Source organism: Mus musculus, chromosome 11 (assembly GCF_000001635.26).
Source record: "Mus musculus strain C57BL/6J chromosome 11, GRCm38.p6 C57BL/6J".
In the NCBI taxonomy this organism is placed as follows: domain Eukaryota; kingdom Metazoa; phylum Chordata; class Mammalia; order Rodentia; family Muridae; genus Mus; species Mus musculus.
This window is the reverse complement of record NC_000077.6, coordinates 102,872,070-102,897,317: the sequence shown is the minus strand read 5'-3', so window position 1 is coordinate 102,897,317 and position 25,248 is coordinate 102,872,070. Positions and strand designations below refer to the sequence as shown.

Sequence of the window (25,248 nt, the reverse complement as noted above, 5' to 3'; positions counted from 1 at the left end):
TGTTCCCAAGAAAGCCTTGACTCTGGGTACAGTGACCTCAGTGGGGTGAGAGGAGTTCTCCCCCTAGCTGGGCTGGGGCCCAGCTCCACCCCCTCAGGCTATTCAATGGGGGTGCTTCCAGGAAGTCAGGGGCAGATTTAGTCCAACCCGTTCCTCCATAAAGGCCCTGACATCCCAGGAGCCAGCAGAGGCAGGGCAGGATGGAGCGGAGACGCATCACCTCTGCGCGCCGCTCCTATGCCTCCGAGACGGTGGTCAGGGGCCTCGGTCCTAGTCGACAACTGGGTACCATGCCACGCTTCTCCTTGTCTCGAATGACTCCTCCACTCCCTGCCAGGGTGGACTTCTCCCTGGCCGGGGCGCTCAATGCTGGCTTCAAGGAGACACGGGCGAGCGAGCGTGCAGAGATGATGGAGCTCAATGACCGCTTTGCTAGCTACATCGAGAAGGTCCGCTTCCTGGAACAGCAAAACAAGGCGCTGGCAGCTGAACTGAACCAGCTTCGAGCCAAGGAGCCCACCAAACTGGCTGATGTCTACCAGGCGGAGCTTCGGGAGCTGCGGCTGCGGCTGGACCAGCTTACGGCCAACAGTGCCCGGCTGGAGGTGGAGAGGGACAACTTTGCACAGGACCTCGGCACCCTGAGGCAGAAGTGAGAAGGGGGATAGGGGAAATGGCTAGTGAGCAGAGAGACTGAAGTACAAGGGCTGCCTGCCTGGAAGAAAGGGCACTGCCTCCCCCAGGGGAGCCTCTCAGCTCCTGCATTTCCCCATGTCTGGGAGAGCTATCTTTGTTCCCTAATATGATCGGAATAGCCAGGAAGAGACTAAAAACTTCGGGGATCTGATTCTCAAAGGGAGCTGGGCACTCTGGGCACCTCCATGCTGAGGGAGGCTGGGGGCTGGGGGGTAGCCAGGGTATGAGCCAGCAGGTGCTTTCTTTCTTCATTCACTTGGCATTATGAGTGGCCAGAGAGGTTTGTATCCACAAGGAGGCTCTGAAATATAGGAAATGCAAGAAAGAGCGGCCAGGCCTGGGTGCAGGGCCCAGATGATGGATGGCCTATCACCTGCTTTTGACCCTGCTTAAGCCATTTTGAGTGGGGTAGCTGTAGAGGTCAGGAAACAATCTGTCCTAAAAGATCGGAACCAAGGGTCACACTCCAGGGCATGGTGCTTTGCTGGGTGGTGGGCATTCATGTGTCCCTCTGGTGCAGGAGGGGCACTGGTGTCAGTGACAGTGAGCACACGGTGGAGGATGCGCCTGTGGGAGCAAGAGCAGGTGCACCAACCCAGATAAGACACCTCAGTAATGAGCTAAGGCGGCAGCCCTTATCTGTTCACTCTCTCAGCCGAGGCCTCTGTGTAGGAACCCTCCGTTGCTTACTTCTGCCACTTTACCGGTCCTGTGGGATCGGTTTGTGACCGTCCCCTCCCTCTGGAGGTTAGGACAGGGACCCAAGAGTTCTCAGGAAAACCTAAAGCCCATACTGTGTCCCCTCTCCCAGGCTCCAAGATGAAACCAACCTGAGGCTGGAGGCAGAGAACAACCTGGCTGCGTATAGACAGGTCAGAGAGATGAGCGGGATGGGTGGGGGGAAGGCTGAGGGCAGCCCACCAAACACAGCCCCTGAACTTAGCCCTCCACAGCAGTCGGTGCTGCCAAGATTCCCACAAGGAGGGGGGAGACTAAGGGGGAAATTTTAGTAGGGAGGACTCTGGGGTCAAAGGGACTCTCTCCCCACTCCAGGAGGCAGATGAAGCCACCCTGGCTCGTGTGGATTTGGAGAGAAAGGTTGAATCGCTGGAGGAGGAGATCCAGTTCTTAAGGAAGATCTATGAGGAGGTGAGGCCAGGGAGGAGGAGGGAGGCCTTCCAAGACACTGCAAGTGACAGACAGAGACAGAGATGCTCAGAGAGGAGGATAGAGGAACCAACTGTCAGGAGGAAAAAGAAACAAGAGAAAGAGTAAAGACACAGAGACTAAGGGAGATGTGTCCCATATTTACTAGCCCTGAAAATGTTCGCAGCCCCTCCACCGCCATGTTCTGAGAAGCACAGCACCAGGTCTTTAGCGTCTCCTTCACATCAGCTCATTCGCCCTTATTACTACCTCCTTTCACAATGGTGGGGACATTGAAGTCCAGAGAAGTTGAAACACACCGCAAAGTCACACAGCCAAAAACCCCTCTGAGGGCCTGTCACGGCAGTACACATCTCAGCCTGTGAGAGGTAGAAGCAGAATGTTCGAACTGTTCAAAGCCAATTTCGGCTACACAGAAAAACTGAGACCAGCCTGGTCTACAGGAGAGCCTCATATAGGCTTGTGTGTGTGTGTCTCTCTCTCTCTCTCTCACACACACACACACACATCCTTCTGACCTCAGAGCCTGGCTGTGAGTCATAGGCATGGCTGGTTCCTGACTATCCAGTCCTGGGGAAATACCCTCAAACTCTCATTCCATGCCCATTGAGGGTTTTATTTTTACTTTTTGACAAGGTTCCACTGTGAAGCCTTGGCCGGCTTGGAACATTCTATATAGACCAGGCTGGCCTCAAAACCATAGAGATCTGCCTGCTCTAGCCTCCCACTAAAGGTGTCTGCACTGAGTCTGGTATATAAGCCCATGAGTCTAGGCCATGCACTTCCTCCAGTAACAGCAGCCTCGTTTCCACAAGCCATTGCCGTGTCTAGCAGACAGAAGTGTGAGTCTTCGAGAACCGAGCTGGAGTCTAGGCCTGAGGCTTGAGCCTCAGTACCCCTTTTTTACCTTATTAGGAAGTTCGAGAACTCCGGGAGCAGCTGGCCCAACAGCAGGTCCACGTGGAGATGGATGTGGCCAAGCCAGACCTCACAGCGGCCCTGAGAGAGATTCGCACTCAATACGAGGCAGTGGCCACCAGTAACATGCAAGAGACAGAGGAGTGGTATCGGTCTAAGGTACCTGTGGGCCAGTTTGCCTCTTCCAGGAAGCCTTCCTGCTATATACTGGAGAATAAGGGAAGGAACCTTGGAAAATAACCTATCTAGATGACCAGTCTTGCCCAGAGAGAGAAGACTTGCCTAGGACCATGTAGGCATTACTACTTCCCAAACTACTCGTTGTTATTGCTATTACCTGTAATAGCAATAATAGTCAATAATAGCTAATAGGTTCACTAGCTTGCTCAGTGTCACACAGCTTCTAAGGGATAAAGGGATAACGTTTCCTATCCTAACCCATCTCATTAGAGAGTCTGCCTTTTTGATGCCTCTGCCAGTCTATGTCCTATGTTACTGAACATCTATTGTGTACCAGGTACTTTGGTCCAGAGGTGGACAGAGTTTGTTCGGACTGTAGGAGGCAGGGAAGATGAGGGGGTGGGACTTGTGCTAGACAAGCAGCCTAGAGACTCAGGAGAAGAAGGAAGGGCATCTCAGGTGAAGAATAGGTGCTATGAGGAGGTCTGAGACAGAAAAGCGCAGACAGAGACCAGGGATGCTGCTGGCCCAGGGCACGAAACCCAGTGTTGAGTTGCTGAGCCTCACATGCAGTGACAGTCTGGGCAGGATGAAGGCCTGAGAAGTCCTTGGCCTACCGTTGCTTCTGCCGAGAGAGCGCTGACTGAGGTCGGTTTTCCAGAGATCGTGTATATCTATCTCCCAGCCCAGGCAGCTCCCTGGTCTGTGCCCTGCGCCACTGGGAGGCTCTGGTCCACCTTCCCTCAACTTCAGGTCCTCTCTCGGTTTAGTTTGCAGACCTCACAGACGCTGCGTCCCGCAACGCAGAGCTGCTCCGCCAAGCCAAGCACGAAGCTAACGACTATCGCCGCCAACTGCAGGCCTTGACCTGCGATCTGGAGTCCCTGCGCGGCACGGTGAGCACCGACAGGAACCACTGGTTGGATGGGGCAGCTGCCACCCAAGAAGTACCTGGAAGGGGACGGGAATGGAGGGAGTCGGGTGGCATAGGCTAAGACAGACGGGATCTGAAAAGTTGGCGGCAAGATCGGGGATCAGGGGTCCGGGCCTCGAAGCTTCTCGAATCTTCCGGCCAAGCGATCTGTCCGTTCCATCCCGCAGAACGAGTCCCTAGAGCGGCAAATGCGCGAACAGGAAGAGCGCCATGCGCGGGAGTCGGCCAGTTACCAGGAGGCACTTGCTCGGCTGGAGGAGGAGGGCCAAAGCCTCAAGGAGGAGATGGCCCGCCACCTGCAGGAGTACCAGGATCTACTCAACGTTAAGCTAGCCCTGGACATCGAGATCGCCACCTACAGGAAATTGCTGGAGGGCGAAGAAAACCGGTGAGCTCACCTCAGCCCCAGAGTTCCTCCTGTCTTTGTACTCAGGAGTTAGCCTTGTATCCATCCCTTCCCTCCCGAATTATTCAGCCTACGAACAATAGATACTCAAGAAATGTCTGAAGAATAGATGGATCCAAACACTGTTAATTCCCAGGACTAAGGCCTTGAGTTATTCCCCAGACTAAGCGGCTCACCACAAGCCTGGCCAACAAAAATGGAATTTCCCATGGTCTGAAGGGCTTGTTCTGTCTTTTTGAAGTTATTGTGACTATTTTTTTTTTAATTTCTCCCATCTCCAAAGCCTCCACTCTCCTTCCTGGAGGTATTCTGTGGGGGCAAATAACATAGACCTGCAGACTTTTCCAGCTCCTGGAGAGTGCTGGCTGCTGGGTTGAAAGTTAGGTGGTGGATGCTGGAGAGATAACTCAGTTGTTAGGGGTTAGGTTCCAACATCTATATTATGGCTTGCACTGGCCTGTAGTAACACTCCAGTTCCATAGGATTCAACACCCACACCTGTCATTGTATATGTATAATGTATGTGTATGTGTATATGTAATGGTGTATATATAATGATGTGTATGCAATAATTATGTACATGTAATGATGTATACGTGTATGAGTTTATATGTATCAGTTATTATGGTGCAAGCTTTAGTCTCAGCACTTGAGAGGAAGAGACAGGCAGATCTTTATGAGTTTGAGGCTATCCTGGGATATATATTGAATTCTAGACCAGCCAAGGCTGCATAGAGAGACAAGAGTTGGTGGAAGAGAAAGAGAGGAGAGAAAGGAAAGAAAGAAAAGGACACGAGAGAGAGAGAGAGAGAGAGAGAGAGAGAGAGAGAGAGAGAAGAAGAAGAAGAAGAAGAAGAAGAAGAGAGAAAGTGTGTGTGTGTGTGTGTGTGTGTGTGTGTGTATGTCTGTGTGTCTGTGTCTGTGTGTATTTGTGTGTGTGTCTGTGTCTGGCTGTGTGTCTAGCCTCGCACAGGATCTTGAGGTTTCCATGCTGGCCCTGGCCCAGCCCTGGCCTGGGGATGTCCTAGGGGGTCCTCATCATCCCTATCCCTCCTCTTTCAGCATCACCATTCCTGTACAGACTTTCTCCAACCTCCAGATCCGAGGTCAGTATAGTGGGGCCTTGTGGGAAAGGGTATTGAATCTCTCCCCCCCAAATGCCTGTGGACTGCTCTTGTGGACTGGGGGTGGGAAAGAGATTCAAGTTCTCCTTGAGAGCCTTCGTGACCCTCCACGGAGATCCTAGACAGAGCACAGGATCCTAGGGCATGCATCTGGTCCCCATCTTGCTCTGCCCTGTGTCCCTGTCCCCTAGCTGTACCCATGCAGAACCTGACAAGGTCTCAACTGATGCCAGGTCTGCAGGCTATGACCAAGCTCTGCCCTTCTGAGTGTTTTGTGTTCTTGTTCTTCTTTTCTCTCTCTCTCTCTCTCTCTCTCTCTCTCTCTCTCTCTCTCTCTCTCTTTCTCTCTCTCTCAACTGCTTGTGTCTACAGGGGGCAAAAGCACCAAAGAAGGGGAAGGCCAAAAAGTCACAAGACCTCTCAAAAGGCTCACAATACAAGTTGTCCCAATACAGGCTCACCAGATTGAAAATGGAGCCCTGCCAGCTCTCCCTTAGATAGATGCGTGCTCCAGCTCTCCCTTAGATAGAGGCGTGCTCCAGCTCTCCCTTAGATAGAGGCGTGCTCCAGCTCTCCCTTAGATAGAGGCGTGCTCCAGCTCTCCCTTAGATAGAGGCGTGCTCCAGCTCTCCCTTAGATAGAGGCGTGCTCCAGCTCTCCCTTAGATAGATGCGCGCATTTCAGCCACACCTTTCCAGCTTGTCTTCTTCCTCCCAGGCCTCCTCTAAGGGACTGAACCATGTCCTTTGTCTAGAAGCTTCCAGGCCCACCCTAGGTCCTGGCTCTGTGTAATTAGGTTATACCGATAGAGCTAGCCTATGCTAAAGGTTAGGTTGTACTAACAGAGCTAGCCTATGCTAAAGGTTAGGTTGTACTAATAGAGCTAGTCTTATGCTAAAGGTTAGGTTGTATTAACAGAGCTAGCCTATGCTAAAGGTTAGGTTGTACTAACAGAGCTAGTCATGTTAAGTTAGGTTGTACTAACAGAGCTAGCTTATGCTAAAGTTAGGTTGTACTAACATAGCTAGCCTATGCTAAAGGTTTGGTTGTACTAACAGAGCTGGCCTATGTTAAAGGTTAGGTTGTACTAATAGAGCTAGTCTTATGCTAAAGGTTAGGTTGTATTAACAGAGCTAACCTATGCTAAAGGTTAGGTTGTACTAACAGAGCTGGCCTATGTTAAAGGTTAGGTTGTACTAATAGAGCTAGCCTATGCTAAAGGTTAGGTTGTACTAACAGAGCTGGCCTATGTTAAAGGTTAGGTTTTACTAATAGAGCTAGTCTTATGCTAAAGGTTAGGTTGTACTAACAGAGCGAGCCTATGCTAAAGATTAGGTTATATTAACAGAGCTAGCCTATGCTAAAGGTTAGGTTGTACTAATAGAGCTAGCCTATGCTAAAGGTTAGGTTGTACTAATAGAGCTAGCCTATGCTAAAGGTTAGGTTGTATTAACAGAGCTAGCCAATGTTAAAGGCAGCAAGTCCCTGGGAGCTCCAAGGAGATACTCTGAACCCTCTGAGCAAATGCCTCCGGCTCACCAGTTTCTGTCGCTAGGTGGTCCCCTTGGGTCTTGCAGTGCCTGTGGGCAGGCTCTGTGTTTGATTCATGTGTCCCCAGAGTTCTATTGCTTCACTTCAGTGCTGATTCAGCCCAGAGGGTTAGTTAGTTCCCTCTGGACGGCTGCTCTTGTAGTGAATAAAGCTTTATGCTCCCTGCTCTTCATTTTAAATATTAGTGAGTGTGACATGTTATATTTTTCTCTCTAAGCGGGGGGTGGACCAGATTACGTTTTACTGGTATGTGGCCCTTAAATGATTCTTGGATACAGGGGAGATTTTCATTTAGGAATATTGGCCATGCATATTACAGGGTGTAATTGAGCATTAGAAAGTTAATCATGCTGACCAGGGAAAGCTAATCGTGCCAAGCGCTAGGCAGTCAAGGGTCACTAGAGTCCAGATAAGTGACAGAGGGAAATAGGAATGTGGAAGGGTCCCGTGTGTATCAGTCACTAATCTGTGCCACATGGTATACCACACATTAGTTAGGTGCAGCCTCATCACGACACAGGGAAGTAGACACTGTGATCCCATTTTGCAAGAGAGGAAACTGAGGCTCCTTCCATGGTGCAGCCCTTGATAATCAGTCAGCCAGGTGCCAGGACAGAAGGTGGAGCAGGCTACAGGACAGCAGCTGGATGTGCCTGGCACAGATGGGAGCCTCCAGCCACTTCAGAAAAGCCATCCTTTTCCCTGCCTAGCTAGCTAGCCCCATATTCATGATCCTGGGTGCGTGATGGGAAAGTCGGGTGCAGGACAGGATGTCTAGTATCCCAAGAGCCCACGGAGGCCTCCTCTCCTCCTACCTGCAGAAACCAGCCTGGACACCAAATCCGTGTCAGAAGGCCACCTCAAGAGGAACATCGTGGTAAAGACTGTGGAGATGCGGGATGGTGAGGTGAGGAAAGATTCTGGTCGCTCCAGGGAGCTCTTGAGGTTATACTGAAGAAAGCCTGGAACTAGCTCCTTTATTAGCTACTAGGAGAGCTCTTTTCCCAGGTCTTTCACTGGTGGTGTGCTAAGGGCAACCTGTGTACTGAGGCCACCAGCTCTAACTGGGACAGTTGGGAAAGAAGGAGTGGGTGGGGGAGTAAATGCTTTGAAATTTTAGTCAAAAGAACTTTGCATAGATAGACATAGAATGGCCTTCTCCATTTGTTGGAGTGTTAGCAACAATGGTTACTCTTATGCCATAGTGTCAGGCATGGTACTAAAACGTCTACAAGTGGCTTTTATATTATTATTATTATTATTATTATTATTATTATTATTATTTAATGTGAGTGCTCTGCTGCATATATATCCGCAGGCCAGAAGAGGGCATCAGATCCCCTCATAGATGGTTGTGAGCCACCATGTGGTTGCTGGGAATTGAACTCAGGACCTCTGGAAGAACAGCCGGTGCTCTTAACCGCTGAGCCATCTCTCCAGCCCTGCAAGTGGCATTTCATACCCCAATTTGACTACAGAGTGAGGCAATCACAGTGACAGCCCAGGGAAAACAGATCCAGGGCAGTCAGGGGCTTGCATCAGCAGGCACAGCCTAGCAAACTGGGTCTGGGATTATTTGAGCCCCTAATCCTGCCCCGTGCACCCTCCCTGTCCCTGCAGGTCATTAAGGACTCGAAGCAGGAGCACAAGGACGTGGTGATGTGAGGTGTGCCCACCTGGTGGCCCTTGCCATGCAGTGTGAGGGCCCAAAGCTTATCCTCAAATAGTCCTGTTTGCCAGGCTCAGTTCCCACCCACACCAGCACTTCCCTTCCTTCTGGTTTTCTGCCTGTGTGCTGCCCAAGGCTCAATCAGTGCTAAGCTTCATAGATGGCATATACCCTTCACCTTCAACTAACAGGATACTCACCCCAAAGGCGCAGTCAGGAGGGGAGGGAACCCCAGCTGGGTTAGAATTGGAAGGGAAGAGGAAAGATGAGCAGAGTAGAGAGATTTAACAAATCACTTCCTTCATCCTTGTTGTTATGGAAACCGTTGCCAGAGCTGGAAGTTTCCACAGGCTGCTGGAGCTAGACAACAATTCAGACAGAAAGGGAAAGTCCCTGAGGCAAAGTCTCTCTAGCCAGAGACCTATGCATCCCGAATGGCCACTAAGGCAGTCCTGAAGGGCCCTCCAGGGTGATGACTCCAGTGTGTCAGCCCCACTGAGCAGCTATGCAGGTTGACTGCCCACAGGCATGTGGAAACTTGGTTCTCAGCACTTGGCAGGATCTATGGCATAAGTGGAGAGGGAAGGTGTACTGGACGGCGGAGAGGAGGGCTCCCTGGCCCCTAAGTGTGGATGCAGAGAGGTGGAGCCCAGGAAGGGTCTCTGCTTAGGCTGCAGGGGTGCCAATGGCAGAGGCACTGGTAGAGATCATTTGGACACTGGAGTTGAAAGTTACAGGCAATCTGTTACACTTGGCTCTGAATCCTATGAATCAAGGAAATAACCCGTTCTCTGGAAGACACTGAAACAGGAGAGAGGGACTTCCGTCCACTGGGCAGGGTACAGATGTGTCTCAGTTGTGAAGGTCTATTCCTGGCTGCACAGTCCCCATCCGCTCAGTCATCTTACCCTGTGACTGCTCTCAGCCCTGAAGAATCCACAACCATCCTTCCAAGGTTCTCCATCCCCACAATGACTAGCTGTTGCTCTCCAAGCTAAGGGACCATTCCCTGTCTTATGCATATACGTAATGTCACCTATTTAGGTATCATCCTATTTGAGAGTTTGAGGAACTGAAACGTGTTGTGTTCAAGCAGCCTGGTGGCTAGTGCCTTCATATTAGAGCACCTTCTCTGAGGCTGATTGGTGGGCAGGTAGGGAAGACATTGAGCAGACAGTGTCCGCTCAGTTGTCCTTCCCTCCCTTCCAAGGTCCCTCCCTCTTTCCAGGACATCGCCCCCCCACCCCACCCCTCCTTTCCACCTCCGCTAACCTCCAGAGCAGTACTGTCACCTTTACTCACTGGGCAGAAATAAAGACATGTGCCATAGACTTCCACAGAGTGGCTCTGATTTGTTCAGGAGGTGGGGTGAAGACAGGCAAGACCCAACTTGCTCATTATCAAACCCTCTGCAGCAGCAGCTGCCTGTCAAATCCACCTTACTCAGAGACCAGGTCCCCTGGTCTTTACTCCACCTCCTCTTCTCAGCCCCAATCCCCCAGCCTGGGTGCCATCATTCAAGAAATTCCTGTGCTCCATCTCCACTTTCCTTACCCGTTCTGGTCCCTCACCTCCATCTTCGTACCTGCCCTGTGCTCTGCTAGTCTCAGAACAATGGGAAGCAGAGGACGACACAGGCCAGCTCCCTCCACGTTTCTTCCTTATCCATCCCACCCCATTCAGTTCAACCAGGACCTCGTGATAGTCTTCAGAGTCAAAGCACACACACACACACACACACACACACACACACCCAGTGTCAAGGCACTTACAGGTGATGTGACAGATCAGTTCACTTCCTCCCGTGACCCAGAGTGTGAACTGGGAAGACTCATGTACCTGGTCATTTTCCTCCTGACTCCAATCTCTGACCTGCCTCAAGCTCCTTCCACTTCCCAGATTAGACCCAGGCTTCTCCCATGAAACCAGGAGGCCGACTGTAACTAACAGACTTGCTCATCACCCTGTCGCGTGTCCCAGCCCAAGGTGCCCACCATAAGCGTCTGGTATCATTTAACAAACATTGTAACACGACTGGTCGTCACAGCTAGAGAAGGGTTTGGGCAGAGAAGTTGGGACAACAGCGAGATTGGCAACAGCAACGACAGAGGTGAATGGTGATGAAGAAGATGGTGATGAGCAGATAGCCCATCAGGGTGAGCTCTATGGCTGTGCGAGTCTCCGGGTCTGAGAGTGAGGCTGGGTAGCGCCCTCGGGTTATTACGCCCAACCGGAAGCCAGCGATTTTTAACCCTTGCAGCCAGCAGTAATAGATGCCCCGGTCACTCAGCTGGGTGAAGCGGATGTGGAGATGGTTGCCGTGGTCGATGAAAACTCTCATGGACCTGTTCACACCTTTTAGGTACTGGGCTCGGTAGAGGGGCTGGTTGTCCTTGTCCCAGGCCACAGCATGCTCTGGTCGGGCCCCGGGACAGGAGATGATGAGGCCGTGACCTAGTCTCTGCTGATGGAACTGAATGGGAACCTGAGGCACCCAGGGCCGGCTGCCCAGTTTGGACACATAACTGTAGATTGCCAGCACACCCTTCCGGGTCTTGTTCCTCTTCTGACAGGACACTAGACAGCTCTGAAACTGCAGCTCGGGTGTGTGATATTTGGTCTGGAGATGCAGTTTCCACGGCACAGCCCCAGAGCCACAGGACACTACGGCGGACCGAGTCTTAATGTAGCGAGGCGAGAGGTCAGGGTACTGCAAGTAGCAGAGCCCAAAGCGCCACTGTTCTCCACGCACGCCACAGCGGTCACAGGGGGTCCACTCCCAGAAAGTGGTAAAGACATGGAGGGCCCCATAGTACTCATCTGGCAACGGCTCCTGGGCCATGTCCTTGAAACTGGCCACTATTTCTTTATTGCTCTGGATGTCCACATCATAGGCATAAAAATAGTCCCCCTCACGGGTGCCACAAAAATATAGGCCTGTGTCCTCTGGCTGGGCCCGGAAAACCAACAGGCTGAACATGCGGATGCTGAATCGCACCAGCATGCTGCTGCCTACGCGAACGTGAGCGGCTTCGGTGAGCAACCGCCCATCAAAGTCTGTGAGCACCGTGGTGCGCTTGCTCCCCAAGTGCTTCTGGTAATACCAGACCACTGCAGAAACGTCCTCGGGTTTGCAGTGACAGGGAAGCTCAAAGCTCATATCAGCCAGGTAGGCAGCGTTATCAAACACCAGGAAAGCAGGGCAAGGTGTCCTTTGAAAAACGCTCTCCTTCTCCACGATTTCAAAGGCCTGGAGACTGCCCCAGGCCCACAGGAGCACGGTGGTGTGGGCCAAACTCATGCTTGGACGAAGGAGGGTCTTGGGGGCCAGGGAGTCAGGGCAAAAATCGAGGCGCCAAAGACCTATGGCGTTCTAGAAATCATTGCTGAGGGGCCACTAGATAAAGAAAGGGTCAAGCGGCCAGGGAAAGAGGCAGTGAACTGCAGAGGCGAGAGCCAAGGGCGAGGTGATTTATTCCCAGCTCAAGTACAAGATGCCGTTCTAATGCTAATGCGTCAGGCCTGATCTTGAGGGGAAAATCATTCTAGAACTTCGCACTCTCACCTTTCTAGAACACTGGCACTTACCCAAAAATGGGCCAGGGGAATCTAGAATGGGCTGGAAGCGCCCTCTGCCCTGCCCTGCCCTGCCCTGCCCAAAAGAACATCCTTTCATCCATCCGAGAGATAATGGGAAACCCTCACTTGCACAGCTGGTCATCTGGGATGCTAGCCAGACCTGAGCCAAAGGTTTGGGGATTTCCCAGGCTCAACCTGTGGGAGAATTAAGTCCCTGGGAAGCGGGGGAAATTGTGCATCTCAGATGAAGGGGCGTTTGCTTCTTGATGAGCTGTTCATTCACTGGCTCTGGGTTATAAATAGTCTGGTTAGGAGTTATGATCAGAGCTTATCTGACACTAGGGGCGTGGCAGGCAGCAAAACACTCTCAGCCAGCTGAGCCACTGGCTATCCTGGGGATCCACACAGATCAAATTATGGGTTGGGGAAGTGGGAAAGCCCACTACTTGAAAAGGGAAGCGCTGTGAATTTCTCACAACCATTCTTTCAACAACTCTGCAGAAGGCACAAAGTAAACACCACAGGATTCCTTCCAAGGGGCCTGGAGAGATAGCTCAGCGGTTAAGAACACTGGCTTCTCTTCCAGGGGACCTGGGTTTGATTTCAGCACCCACAAGGCAACTCACAACCATTTGTAATTACACTTTCAGAGGCTCTAACACCTAGTTCTGGCCTCCTCAGGTACTGGGTACCCACATGGTGGACATACATACATACATGTAGGAAAAACACTCATACACATAAAGTGTCTTTTTAAAATGCCTTCTGAGACCACTGAGGAATGCTGAGGGCAAACAGTCCTATCAATGGACTCCATACAGTTCTAGCAGCTCCTGTAGGAGCCCTTCTTCTCCCTGTAGCCCAGCAGATGGCTCCTCCACAGTGAGGCCCTCCTGCATGGGTCTGGTGGTGCTCATGGCTTGCAACTTCTGAAACAGGCGCTGGCAGCTCTCTCGCTCTGCATGGCTCAGCAGGCTCAGGTTCAAGTTGAACCGCCCAGTGTTAGCCAGGCTGTGCAGAATCCCCAGCACTGCTGTCCGGTCGCTCAGCCTCGCGTGCTCAGCCAATGCCACCAGCAGCTCCCCAAGAAGTCCAAAGCCCACATCCATCTGGAAGAGGTGGCCCAGCTTGGGCCCCCCAAGCTGAAGTAGGGCCTGGTAGCGCTCTGGCCCACTTCTTAAGTGTCGCCGCCAATCACGGTAAAATTCTGCAGAGGTGGTGGGCTGGAAGGGTGATTTCTCCTGCATTTCAAAGGGAAACAGGTTCAGAGCTCTTCTTGCCGCTCTGCAACTGCAAAGGGGGAGGTGGGTTATGAGTTTTCATGTTAGCATTTCAACTGTTCTCTGAGCTCAGGGAGGGCTGGACTCTGCGGCCTCATTTTCAGATGAGGGAACTGGGGAGAGAGGAGGAAAGAGGGAGGGAGGGCCAAAGAAATCCAGGCTAGGATCTGAAGGTTTCCTTTGTACTGGGGTTTCCTCCTGAGAAAGAAAACATAGCTCTTGGCCCTTTAGAGTGAGTCAGAGCTTGCTCCGAGAAAAGTAAAATAGTGTACAATAAATCTCTGGGAGAGAAAAAGAAACTCAAACGAGTGTTGAGTGTCTGACAGGCTGGGTCCCTCTCCAGTACTGCCCCAGGGTCATTATCCTGTCTACCACATGACCAGATGAGGAAAGTTAGAGGACTGTTGCGCATGTCTCTACTCAGCGCGACCATCTGATTGCTGTTCTGGGATTGGTATGTGTGTGTGTGTGTGTGTGTGTGTGTGTGTGTGTGTGTATCTGTTGGCTGTCATGAGACATAAGGAAGAGGTATGGGCTGTAAGAAGACAGGGTCATAGCTTTATCACAGAGAACTCCTGCTGAGCTAAAGAGGCTAGCCCACACCTACCTGGGGTATTTCAGTGACCACATCTTGAGAAGTCCTTTCCCGAGTAGTGTGACAATTCCAGGGCACAAATCTCTTTCCTCCCATCTTGTCCTTTTGTTCCAGAGGTTTCAGGTGTGATGCAAGAACAATACCTCTGTGTCAAAGGTAGAGATTGGGGAATGAGCTTAATGATTCCCTGTGTGGAGGGCAGCTACTTGGCTACACTTGTTGACGGGAAACAGGGCAACTACTACAACAGCAGCAGCATAGAGGGCTGAAAGTCTTCACGCACTTCAAATGGGCTAGCTGCTGTGCTCAGCATCTTTCAGGCCATAACTCATGCAACGATAGCAACCATTCCTCTCTCTTACAAAATTGAGGCTCAGTCAGGTTAAGGAGCTTTGGTAAGATCATCAGGTAGCAGAGGGTGGGGGCATGACAGAAGCCTAGAATGATCTCAATTTAGACTGCTTGCTTTTAATTCCTGTAGCCCACCATGAGAGGAGGGCCTGAGAAAAATAGCAAGCCAACCTGAACTCCTCATAGGAAGGCACCCTTTGCTCAACTGCCCGTAACTTGGCTGCGTTCTCCCTTTTGTACTTCTCGTCAGCAGCAAGGGCAGCCTGCAGCTCTTTCTCCAGGGCCTTGAAGTTGATTACATCGTTCTTCTCCATGGCTAAGGCCTGGGAAGGCAAGAAGAATGCATGTCAGCAGAGCTTAAGTCTTCAGGGTAAAGATGATGCCCTGGGATTCATTGCCAGAATGTGAAATGACCCAAAGCAATCTGATACTTAACCTGGAGTGTTATAAAAATCTAGTTTCTTCCTTTACAGGTAAAATGGAATTGCGTGATGAAAATGTATTCCAGGCTTCTCACTGAGAACAAAACAGAAAGGTTTCCCGTTTGAAGTCTTGACTTTGCTCTCTGCTTCTAACAATATTTTAGACACTAAGGGCTGGATCAGCGGTAGGATTTTGCCTTGTGAATGCAAATGCCTTGGGTTTGATCCCCAGCAAAACACAAAACCACAACACACACACACACCTATTAATTCAGGTGTTTCATCTGAGGAGGCAATTTGGAGTTCAGATTTCTGACTCTTCATTCTTTCACATAGGATTTCTCTATATCAGTTTATTACCATAAAGGAACAGAGCGGGGGAGGGGGGGAGAGGGGAGGACAGACACAGATACAGAGAGAGACAGAGAGGTTTCTTTTATTATCTACTCCAGCTCAAGGACAAAATTTCACACTTCACTAAATGTCTTTAATGAAGAAAAAAAAATCACCTCAACCAAAAGCAATGACAAAGCAGGAAGTTGAGAAGTGTCAGAAGGAGAAAACTCAGTAGCCTCCATCCCCAAATCCCTGAGCAGCACAGAGCGGCAGGCAAATGTGTGCTGTGTGGGCATTATCTCCAGTCCTACCACTGAAGTCCTGCCGCCTCCCGGTATGTGTCTGATGGGGCTGTTTTCATAGGAAGCTATGTGTTCCGGTCTGGCTTCTGACATTTACTTATGATACCTCTTTCCACCTCAGAATCCTGGTGAGCTGGAGCCATAGTTCACTCATGATCAGCCCTAGGGCAGGAAATGAGCTGGTCCGCAAGCAAATCCACAGCCATCCCAACCATGATGGGAAATGGAACGCCGAGAAGTGGGCTGTGTTACTCAGCCAACAATTGTACTCAAGAGTCTCATACCCTAAGCAATATTTTGGGGGGTGAGGAGATCTCGCTGTGCCTAGTTTGCTCTCTCCAAAACTTCTGAGCTCATCATGATCTAGGCTCAGCCTCTAAGCAATAGAGACGATAGACTCTCGCTACCCGACCCATTTCTCTGTCGAGTTCTAAGCCTTCTCCAATTATAGAATGACTAGAGCAATCCCCTTTACTGTCCCTAAACCCTCACCCAGTCTTGGACTCCCTGCTTTCTCTCGAGAAACCCCGGATCTGGTAGAACACCTTAGTGCATCGCCCTCGCAACAGAGATTGTTGCCTAGCAACGGCGCCACCAGTCTGCCCACGTGACCGGCCCGAAGGCCCTCCTTTCAGGCTGTCCTAAGGCGCCTGATCAGAATCCTCCGGCCTTGCTTTTTTTGTGGAGAAGTCCACGCTTCGTTTTGAGGACCAACAAGTTGGCCTTTCCCATTTCTGTCTCCGGGGCCAGAATTTCTCGAAGCTGTTCCTTAGGCAGAGCTGTCCTCCGAGGCGAGGCGGTCCGGCGACGCGCTCGGGGTCCTTCCTAGCGCCGGGCGCCGGCGTTGTCGCGGCGTGCGGCGGAAGCGCGGGCTCAGGCGGCGGACCGGGGCACTCGGCTGAGCATTCGGCGGGTGAGCTGGCCGGGAAGGGTCCTTTCGGGGCTTGGGGAACGAGCGAAACATGAGCTTGGGAAGAGGCGATTTATATAGTACTTATCCCTTTCGCTTAACGAACGCGTAAATTGAATTCTGGCGTGGGAAAGAGAATGAAAGACCCCAACGCACGCACACACCGTCGATTCCGGGGTTTCCGCGGTCCCCAACGTGGTTAAGATCCTGTCCCTTAGTAGAGGTGGCGCTGTAAAGACCCAGGCCCCTGCCACTCCCCCTTCCATCGGTGCCTGCTTCACCGCCAGACTGTCTCCATCTTCAAACTATTCTGCATCCGAGCTGACTGTGATGGCGAGTGCCTAATTTTTGCGCTCTGGAGATGCAGACAGAAATATTGGTGCAGGTTCAAGGCTAAGTAGCGGGTCTGGTTCAAAAAGCCAAAACCAGAAAAGATTCCAGCATTCCTTTGAGATTCTGCGTTGCAGTGGGAAGATGCAGTTTTGGTTATTTAGAGTAGCTTTACTTAAACTAAGCATATCACTAATTCACTCCCCTACCCAAAGCCACCCTCGAAAAACAAAACTAGCAAAACGTATTGAGGGCCTATTTTGTCCCAGGCACTGTTGTCGTTTTGCTCCTATTTTATTATTAACATTTATCAGTAGCGGGCACACACACATGTTCCCTAAGTACTACTCAGGCATAACCTTGACTTTACTTAGGCGAGGGGTGTAACTCGGTGGAGAAGTGTTTAGTAGAGTGTGAGGCCCAGGATTCGATCTTAAGCACCCAGCCACACACTAAGAGATTAGTGTAAGGGTGGCCTGGCAAGTATATGTGGAGTGACAAATAGGTGACATTAAAGGAAAAGGGTGAGTTAAATGAATTAAGAAGGTATACATAGCCAGAGGACAATGGGAATGACAATTATCCTGGGGGCAGAGATGAGTTTGGCTTGTTCAGTAAACAACCTTCTTTAAAAATTTGTGATGGTAATCTTGGGAGAAGACAATGAACATAATTGTGGTTGCCTCTTAGAAATAAAAACAGTAGGTATACTGTAAGAAATACCAGAATTTCAGAACAAAACATTCCACTCCCTTAGCTTTACTGAGTGTCTTTTTGTGCAAGGTGCTGTCAGGGGCATTGGTGCGTGAACACAAAGGAGCATGGGGATTCACGTGCTCAAGAAGGTCAAGTTTTGTTATGACCAACATTTGTTACTTGTTGCTTTTTGAGACAGGGTCTCTCAGGATGTATGTAGGATCATGGGTATAAGATCCTATGCTTGGATAATCACACTGTGTGTGTTTCTGTGTGTGTGTGTGTGTTTCTGTGTAGTAAGTGAGGATCAGATGTGCTGTGGCTTGCAGGTGGAGGTCAGAGGACAGCTTCAGGGTTTGGTCCTATCTCCTCCTTACTGCCAATACCAGGCTAGCTGGCTCTGAGCTTCAGAGAATCTCTGCCTCCCATTTCCTGTTGGCCGTCTAGGATCACAGACACTCACACTACCCTATGTAGCTTTTCAGTGGGTTTCCAGGACTGAACTCAGGTTATCAGGCTGCACAGCTAGGTACTTACTCATTGCCTTTATAAGGTTTTAGGCAATAATAAATCACTCTAAGGAGGTAAACTAACTTCTGTGAGTTACGTCATCCTTAGAAATGAGGCCAAGATAGGATGGATCGAGGTCTTTAACCCCAGGGGCCTGATGCTTTTTCCCCTGCTCTGGTTTGTGTTGCTCGCAAACCGTAGAATTGTTTTTTAGAATAACAACAGTTGCCTAGCATTTGGGACAGAAGATACTGACGAGAGTGAGAGGCTGAGGGGCTGGGAAGGCTGGTAGGGTGAGATCTAAACTGTTCTTTTGAACAGAATATTCAGTCGTTGAAGTGGGGGGAAATCTGCTGATGTTGCAGACAATTGTAAGGTAGCGTGTGGTTGATGAGATTCGAACCTGGGTCCTTTAAAAGAGCAGTGAGAACAATGAGTTCTTACCCATCACTAAGGGACAAGCATGTCCGCTGTCACCATAATTAAGGGTCAAAGTTAGAATCATCAGTGAGGACAAGTTGGAATCGTGTACCTCTCAGAGCAGAGGCAAAGCCACACGAAGGGAGATTCTTCAAAAGCCTTGGTTTGTAATCTGGAAAAGTGTCACGTGAAAGTCAAGTACGATCCTAGTTTGTGTCCTTAGCAGTGTCGTTTGTGACTGGAACAGTTTCTCAAACTTGGTGGAGCCTGTGGATTAGGTAGTATAACCTGCTGGTATTCATTTTTATTTTGATGATTGCATTGTGATATTTTGAGAATACTATTTTTTTTTTTTTAAGTGAGATGCTGGAAAGAGAGTTTAGCATTTCAGAGTACCTGCTAGGCAACCATGAAGACTTGGAGTTAGATCCTACCTAGAACTCACATGACAATCCTCATGTTCCTAAATGATCCAATGCATAAAATTACACACACACACACACACACACACACACACAGTTTAATTGATTAAATAAATACAGAAAGGGAATAGGTGGACTAGGCATTACTTGTACACCTGTTATGTGGGGGGGGGGGGCAGAGGCAGAGGATCTTGAGTTGAAGGCCAGGTTGGGATAACAGTGAGAACCTATTTTAAATGTAAAAATAAAGCCAGATGGGACTGGAAAGATGTCTCAGTGGTTACGACCACTGACTGCTCTTTCAAAGGACCCAGGTTCAACTCTCATCATCCACATGTTAGCTTACATCTGTCTGCAATTCCAGTTCCTGGGGATCTGGCTTGTATGGGCAATGTGTGCCTATGTGTATGGTACCCAGATATACATGCAGGCAAAACACCCATACAGAGAAAATAAAAATAGATAAATAAAATGTTTAAATAAAGCTAGGCCTGGGCCTATGTTTGTAACCCCACCACTTTGGAGGCTAAGGCAGGAGGATCAGAAATTTAAGACCAGCATGAACTACATAGAGTTTGAGGCAACAAAGAATGTCCCTAATAAAAGAGTGTGGGCTATAAGAAGATAGAATGAACCAGGGCAGAGAAGTAGAGAAAGGTCTGCGTTCTGGGGACACTATTCAGTAGCCTGGTCAGTCACTCAGCCCAGTCACCACCTGCCTACGTGGTAGGAAAGGTAAGGGTGTGTGGTGCAGGCTTTCATTACTTGCCAGTCCCTAACTCTTCTCTCCTTGAATTTTAGCATCATGGATACTGACTTGTATGATGAGTTTGGGAATTATATTGGACCAGAGCTTGATTCTGATGAAGATGATGATGAACTGGGAAGAGAGACAAAAGATCTTGATGAGGTAAAACACACACTGTTTTCTTTCTTTATCCCTCCCGTTACAGACAACATTCCCACAATGACCTGCACGCATCTCTAATTTTCCCTGGGTAGTGGGGGTGGATTTCAAGACAGGCACAGACTGTGTCCTGGCTCTCCTAGAACTCACATAGACCAGCCTGCCTCTGCCTGCAACTTTCGGGACTAATGGCTTGGCTACTGTTGGATTGTTTATATGACTTGTATTGGGACTTTATATTGGCTCCTAAAGTTTAAAAGTGGCTGTAAGGGTTTCATTCATGAGTTGGGTTTGATCTGCGCTCTAGTAATGGTTCTGTAATAGCTCTTTGAGTTCCTGGTTGTATCTTTTGACAAAAAGGAATGACCCCTATTCATCATGGGGAGACAACTGTGTTAGCATGTCTGCACTTGGAACTCCTTCCTAAGCCCCGATTTTAAAAGAGGCATATGAAGGGGTGGGGGGCAGTTCCTGTTGCTCCAGTTTAGGAGTGGGAGATAATGTCCAGAATGGTTTGAAATGGCTTTCAAAAGGCACTACACTGTAAAGCCGGGAGTGTATGTAATCCCAGCATTTAGAAATGGAGGCCAAAAATAAGGAGCCTTGGTTCCATAATGAGTTTGAGGAAAGCACCTGAGCTAAATGAGATCCTGTCTCAAAAAAAAAAAGCACCAAAGAATTAATAAAAATAGTATTTTTTAAAAAAGGAGGGGTACTGTTATGTTTCTTGACATTCCAAATACCTGGCAAGAACAAGATACAGGAGGAAGGATTTATGGCTCTCGATCTAAAGGACTGCCATTGCGCACAGTGGAGAAGACATAGCAGCAGTTGGCTCGTATCGCAGCTACTTGGTCATGTTTCAGGGTATCAGGAAGCACAGAGAGGCCGGAAACTGGAGCCAGGCCGTAAGCCTCAGGCCGCCATCTTCCAGTGTTCCACAACAGTCTAGAGCAGTTCTACCCACTGGGGCCAGAGGCCCAAACGTGAGCAAGTGAGAGAGAGGCAGTCTGCATTCAAACTCCAACAGGCACCCAGAGTAGCTTTCATCTTTTTAGCATTATTCAGAACTTATGAGTAAAACATAGATTTAGTGGAAGTAGGGTCTCACTGAATGATTCTAGTGAGCATGGGGGGGGGGTGAGAATAGATACTTCATTATATAAATATATAAAACTGTCAGATGGTGAAAAGCAGACTCATCCCACTTTTTTTTTTTTAAAGATTTTTATTTATTTTATATATAAGTACACTGTAGCTGTCTCCAGACACTCCAGAAGAGGGCGTCAGATCTTGTTACAGATGGTTGTGAGCCACCATGTGGTTGCTGGGATTTGAACTCAGGACCTTCGGAAGAGCAGCCAGTGCTTCTACTGCTGAGCCATCTCTCCAGCTTCATCCCACTTCTTAATGGAGGGTTAGTCTGGATTTGCATGGGGGTTAAATTCATGGGACACCAGGCATGAGAAGCACCAGGAAAAAGAACTTTGAAGCTGCTGGTAAGTCTGGTAAAAGGAGACTAGCTTGCATCTTCAGTCTGTTCATGATGAATTTCACCCTGCTGGGGTGTTAGGGAAATCTTGAGAGTAAGCTGAGCACTGTGGTGATACACTTCAGTGGCAGGCTACTTCCCGGGTGTGCACAAGGTGCCATAGATTTAGTCCTTTGCGCTGCCAAGATGGAGGGTTGAGAAGAGAGGCAATGGAACAACAACAACAAAAAAAAGAATTAAGTAATTTCTCTTAAAATTAAATTTGTACCAGGCTGTGGTAGCTCGCACCTTTAATCCCAGCATTTGGAGGGGCAGGCAGATCTCTGAGTTCAAGGCCAGTCTGTTCTACAGAGTGAGTTCCAGGACAGCCAGGGCTACACAGAGAAAACTGTCTCGAAAAAAATTCTATTATTTTTTTTATATGCATTGATGTTTTCCTAAACAGAGAAAACCCTGTCTTGAAGCAAAAGGGGAAAAAAGAAAAAAAAAAAAAGCTCTTTGGAGCTCTGATGCATAGGAGTTTGTAAGAAGGGTGTTCATTCTGGAGGGAAGGGGTACAGCGAGAAGAGTCCATCTCTTCCCCCAGATCACCAAAGTCTAGTACGTAGAGGACAGCGTGGGTGTGAAGCAGAGGAGGTGGGGTCAGAGAGTTGAAGGCCTTGACTAGAAAGCAGAGTAAGAGCCAGGTGAGGTGATGCATGCCTTGAACTCCAGCAGAGACCACAACAGGCAGTCCATGGCCAGCCTGGTCCTCTCAGTGCGGTCCGGGCCAGCCAGGGCTACATAGTCAAAGCAAAATGCTGGAGTTCTTCCTTCAGTGAAAGCGGGTTGGAGGCCTGACAGCTAGCCAGGGCTTCTTGGCAGTACTGCCAGCATCCATGTGAAGGTGGGGGCTTGGACCGCTGCTTGAATATGAGGGGAGAAGGGGAGTAAGAATGCTGAGGAGCTGCAGCAGCACTGTTAACAGACAAAGGGAACGCTGAAGGATGCTTGATAGCTTTATTCCAGGCTCGTTTGAGCTGCTGCATGGTGCTCAAGTGGAGATGGTTAGAGGAGGCAGGAGTTATTACATAAGCCCACGGTTAGGCTCCTAATGCATTCAGCTGTATGGGACAGACGACTGGCTTGGTAGTTATTTTGGAGCCATTACCAGTAGGATATGTTTGGCTGCTGAAAGCACTGATGTCATCTCAGGCCACTTTAATAGAAGCAGAACATACAGATGGCAGGAGGTGGCCAGGCAGCCCACCACCGCAGGTATTTGCATTCTTTTCTAAAAAACAGGTTGACATTTTGGAATTTGTGTGAAAGAAAACAAACGCCCACCACCGTATCTATCCAGCTTACTGCACACAATGCCTTCCGCTCTGTTCTTGTGGACAAATTGTTTTCCAGTCAACCAACTCCATCCCCCATCCTTTCTCCCCACTCAGGACCTTCACCCAGCACTTCTCCCTCCCACTCCTGCTCCTGCTCCATCAGCTCCCTCACTAGTGGGTCATCCCACAGTGTACAAGCATGTTATTTTACCTTAGAACCTTCACTCAGGGCAGGGTGGCAAATGCAGAGGCAGGTGGATCTCTGTGAGTGTGTGACTGGCCTGGGCTACAGAGTGAGTTCCAGGACAGCAGAGGCTACATAGAGAAATCCTGTCTCAAACAAACAAACAAACAAACAAACCCCAAAACCCTTTGCTCATAATTCTAGCTAGGTAGGTAGTTCAGAGTTCAGTGCCGGCCTGGGCAACTTAGTGAGACCTGGTCCCAATAAAATAAAATAGCATTTGTCTAGTAGGCATGAGGACCTGAGTTCCATTTCTGGTACCACCCAAGACCTCTTCTGACCCTATTCCCCCTTCAGTTACCTCCATGTTTTCTTACTTCCCTAAATGCATGCCTCAGAAGAGTTGTTGAAGCTGTTTCCAAATCTCCAGCCCACTCTAACCCTACTCCTTGGTCACTGTTCTTGTCAAAGTCTCTATGGCCCTGGCCTGTCCATCTCAGTCTCACTTGACCCGGTAAGCCAATGTTCCCTCGTGTCTTTTCTTCCCCTGTTTTCCAGGGAGGCCCCTGGCTTTCACCCTCAAGACCCTTCCTTCTTAGTCTTTACTGCTAGCTTCTTCTCCCAGGCCTTCGATGCCAGCAGACCTAGAGTTCCACTTACACCTCTCCTCCACCCCTGCATACTGCACTGGTCATCGTATCCAGTCTGTCAGATGACTTTTGTCCAGGAGACTCTTGGGTTTCTGTCTTCAACTTGAGCCTCAGTTCTGTGTGTCCTGCATCTGCTTGGCATCTTTCCTTAGTGCCTAACGTTGGGTCTCAAATGCAGCGAGTCTGCCAGATTCTAAGTCCCCCCTCATACTCAAATGCAGTGAGTCTGCCAGGTTCTAAGTCCCCCCTCATACTCAAATGCAGCGAGTCTGCCAGGTTCTAAGTCCCCCCTCATGCTCAAATGCAGCAAGTCTGCCAGATTCTAAGTCCCCCCTCATACTCAAATGCAGCGAGTCTGCCAGGTTCTAAGTCCCCCCTCATACTCAAATGCAGCAAGTCTGCCAGATTCTAAGTCCCCCCTCATACTCAAATGCAGCAAGTCTGCCAGGTTCTAAGTCCCCCTCATACTCAAATGCAGCGAGTCTGCCAGATTCTAAGTCCCTCTCATACTCAAATGCAGCGAGTCTGCCAGATTCTAAGTCCCTCTCATACTCAAATGCAGCGAGTCTGCCAGATTCTAAGTCCCTCTCATACTCAAATGCAGCGAGTCTGCCAGATTCTAAGTCCCTCTCATACTCAAATGCAGCGAGTCTGCCAGGTTCTAAGTCCCCCTCATGCTCAAATGCAGCAAGTCTGCCAGATTCTAAGTCCCTCTCATACTCAAATGCAGCGAGTCTGCCAGGTTCTAATCCCCCCTCATACTCAAATGCAGCAAGTCTGCCAGGTTCTAAGTCCCCCTCATACTCAAATGCAGCGAGTCTGCCAGATTCTAAGTCCCTCTCATACTCAAATGCAGCGAGTCTGCCAGGTTCTAAGTCCTCCTCATACTCAAATGCAGCAAGTCTGCCAGATTCTAAGTCCCCCTCATACTCAAATGCAGCGAGTCTGCCAGGTTCTAAGTCCCCCCTCATACTCAAATGCAGCAAGTCTGCCAGATTCTAAGTCCCCCCTCATACTCAAATGCAGCGAGTCTGCCAGGTTCTAAGTCCCCCTCATACTCAAATGCAGCGAGTCTGCCAGGTTCTAAGTCCCCCTCATGCTCAAATGCAGCGAGTCTGCCAGGTTCTAAGTCCCCCTCATACTCAAATGCAGCGAGTCTGCCAGGTTCTAAGTCCCCCTCATGCTCAAATGCAGCGAGTCTGCCAGGTTCTAAGTCCCCCCTCATACTCAAATGCAGCGAGTCTGCCAGGTTCTAAGTCCCCCCTCATACTCAAATGCAGCGAGTCTGCCAGGTTCTAAGTCCCTCTCATACTCAAATGCAGTGAGTCTGCCAGGTTCTAAGTCCCTCTCATACTGCTCCCCGTTCCTCCTCATCCCTCTGTACCGTCCTTGCTTTAGTTACTCAGGTCAACATACTTTCATTTATCAGAAAACACTTGATTCTACAGAATAGTTCTAGGACAGCCTCCTCACACCACCTTCACAGATGCCTGCTGCAGTCACCATCTCTTTCCCAAATTACTGCAGTAGGTGCCTAACCAACCTTCCTCTCAGTATGTTCTCAAGATGGAAAAGGGTGGGGTCGAGCCCTCCCCGTTCCCTACACACACAGACAGTACTGAAGTTTATACCTAAGACACTGAGCTATAATTGTTACTGCAGATTATCCTAGTTGAAAACCAGTCTTCTAGCCGGGCGTGGTGGCGCACGCCTTTAATCCCAGCACTCAGGAGGCAGAGGCAGGCGGATTTCTGAGTTCGAGGCCATCCTGGTCTACAAAGTGAGTTCCAGGACAGCCAAGGCTACACAGAGAAACCCTGTCTCGAAAAAAACAAAAAAGAAAAGAAAACCAGTCTTCTAGAAAAAAATAAAGTCCAGAGCAGCGGCAACAGCTTGGT

The 25,248-nt window shown here is 49.6% G+C and overlaps 4 protein-coding genes across 10 annotated transcripts in view; 2 read left to right on the top strand and 2 right to left on the bottom strand.

The window, feature by feature from the left end:
• Positions 1 to 117: 117 nt before the first annotated feature.
• Gfap (glial fibrillary acidic protein) lies at positions 118 to 9,982 on the top strand. Of its 4 annotated transcripts, XM_030245571.1 has the most exons (10): positions 145 to 652; positions 1,508 to 1,568; positions 1,750 to 1,845; positions 2,779 to 2,940; positions 3,732 to 3,857; positions 4,063 to 4,283; positions 5,364 to 5,407; positions 5,798 to 5,911; positions 7,792 to 7,883; positions 8,597 to 9,982. In XM_030245571.1, the coding sequence occupies exons 1-10, from the start codon at positions 201 to 203 to the stop codon at positions 8,639 to 8,641; spliced, it is 1,413 nt and encodes a 470-aa protein (XP_030101431.1). In that variant the 5' UTR covers positions 145 to 200; the 3' UTR covers positions 8,642 to 9,982. The 4 variants fall into 4 exon arrangements, 3 of the variants coding, with proteins under 3 accessions (NP_034407.2, NP_001124492.1, XP_030101431.1); NM_010277.3 differs by lacking the exon at positions 5,798 to 5,911 and having other exon boundaries at positions 118 to 652; positions 7,798 to 7,883; XR_388347.4 differs by lacking the exons at positions 7,792 to 7,883; positions 8,597 to 9,982 and adding an exon at positions 6,502 to 7,160 and having other exon boundaries at positions 144 to 652; positions 5,798 to 6,288.
• A 604-nt stretch (positions 9,983 to 10,586) lies between these two features.
• On the bottom strand, positions 10,587 to 12,149 carry Fam187a (family with sequence similarity 187, member A). The gene has a single exon (NM_025766.2). The coding sequence runs from the start codon at positions 11,944 to 11,946 to the stop codon at positions 10,693 to 10,695; it is 1,254 nt and encodes a 417-aa protein (NP_080042.1). The 5' UTR covers positions 11,947 to 12,149; the 3' UTR covers positions 10,587 to 10,692.
• On the bottom strand, positions 12,102 to 16,094 carry Ccdc103 (coiled-coil domain containing 103). 2 transcript variants are annotated; one of them, NM_001364757.1, is made up of 5 exons: positions 16,003 to 16,094; positions 14,887 to 14,966; positions 14,622 to 14,773; positions 14,112 to 14,244; positions 12,102 to 13,514 (listed from the first exon to the last, which is right to left on the bottom strand). In NM_001364757.1, exons 4-5 carry the CDS (start codon positions 14,132 to 14,134, stop codon positions 13,028 to 13,030), a joined length of 510 nt encoding a protein of 169 aa, NP_001351686.1. In that variant the 5' UTR covers positions 14,135 to 14,244; positions 14,622 to 14,773; positions 14,887 to 14,966; positions 16,003 to 16,094; the 3' UTR covers positions 12,102 to 13,027. The 2 variants fall into 2 exon arrangements, with proteins under 2 accessions (NP_001351686.1, NP_082768.1); NM_028492.3 differs by having other exon boundaries at positions 12,102 to 13,465.
• A 239-nt stretch (positions 16,095 to 16,333) lies between these two features.
• Eftud2 (elongation factor Tu GTP binding domain containing 2) overlaps positions 16,334 to 25,248 on the top strand; it is a 42,513-nt gene continuing 33,598 nt past the window's right edge. For 2 of the 3 annotated variants that reach the window (NM_011431.3, NM_001109995.1), the window contains exons 1-2: positions 16,343 to 16,423; positions 19,600 to 19,708. In NM_011431.3, the coding sequence (NP_035561.1) occupies positions 19,604 to 19,708 (105 nt within the window). In that variant the 5' untranslated portion in view covers positions 16,343 to 16,423; positions 19,600 to 19,603. Of the gene's footprint in view, positions 16,424 to 19,599; positions 19,709 to 25,248 lie in introns of all 3 variants that reach the window. The other variant, XM_006532665.4, reaches the window with a different exon arrangement.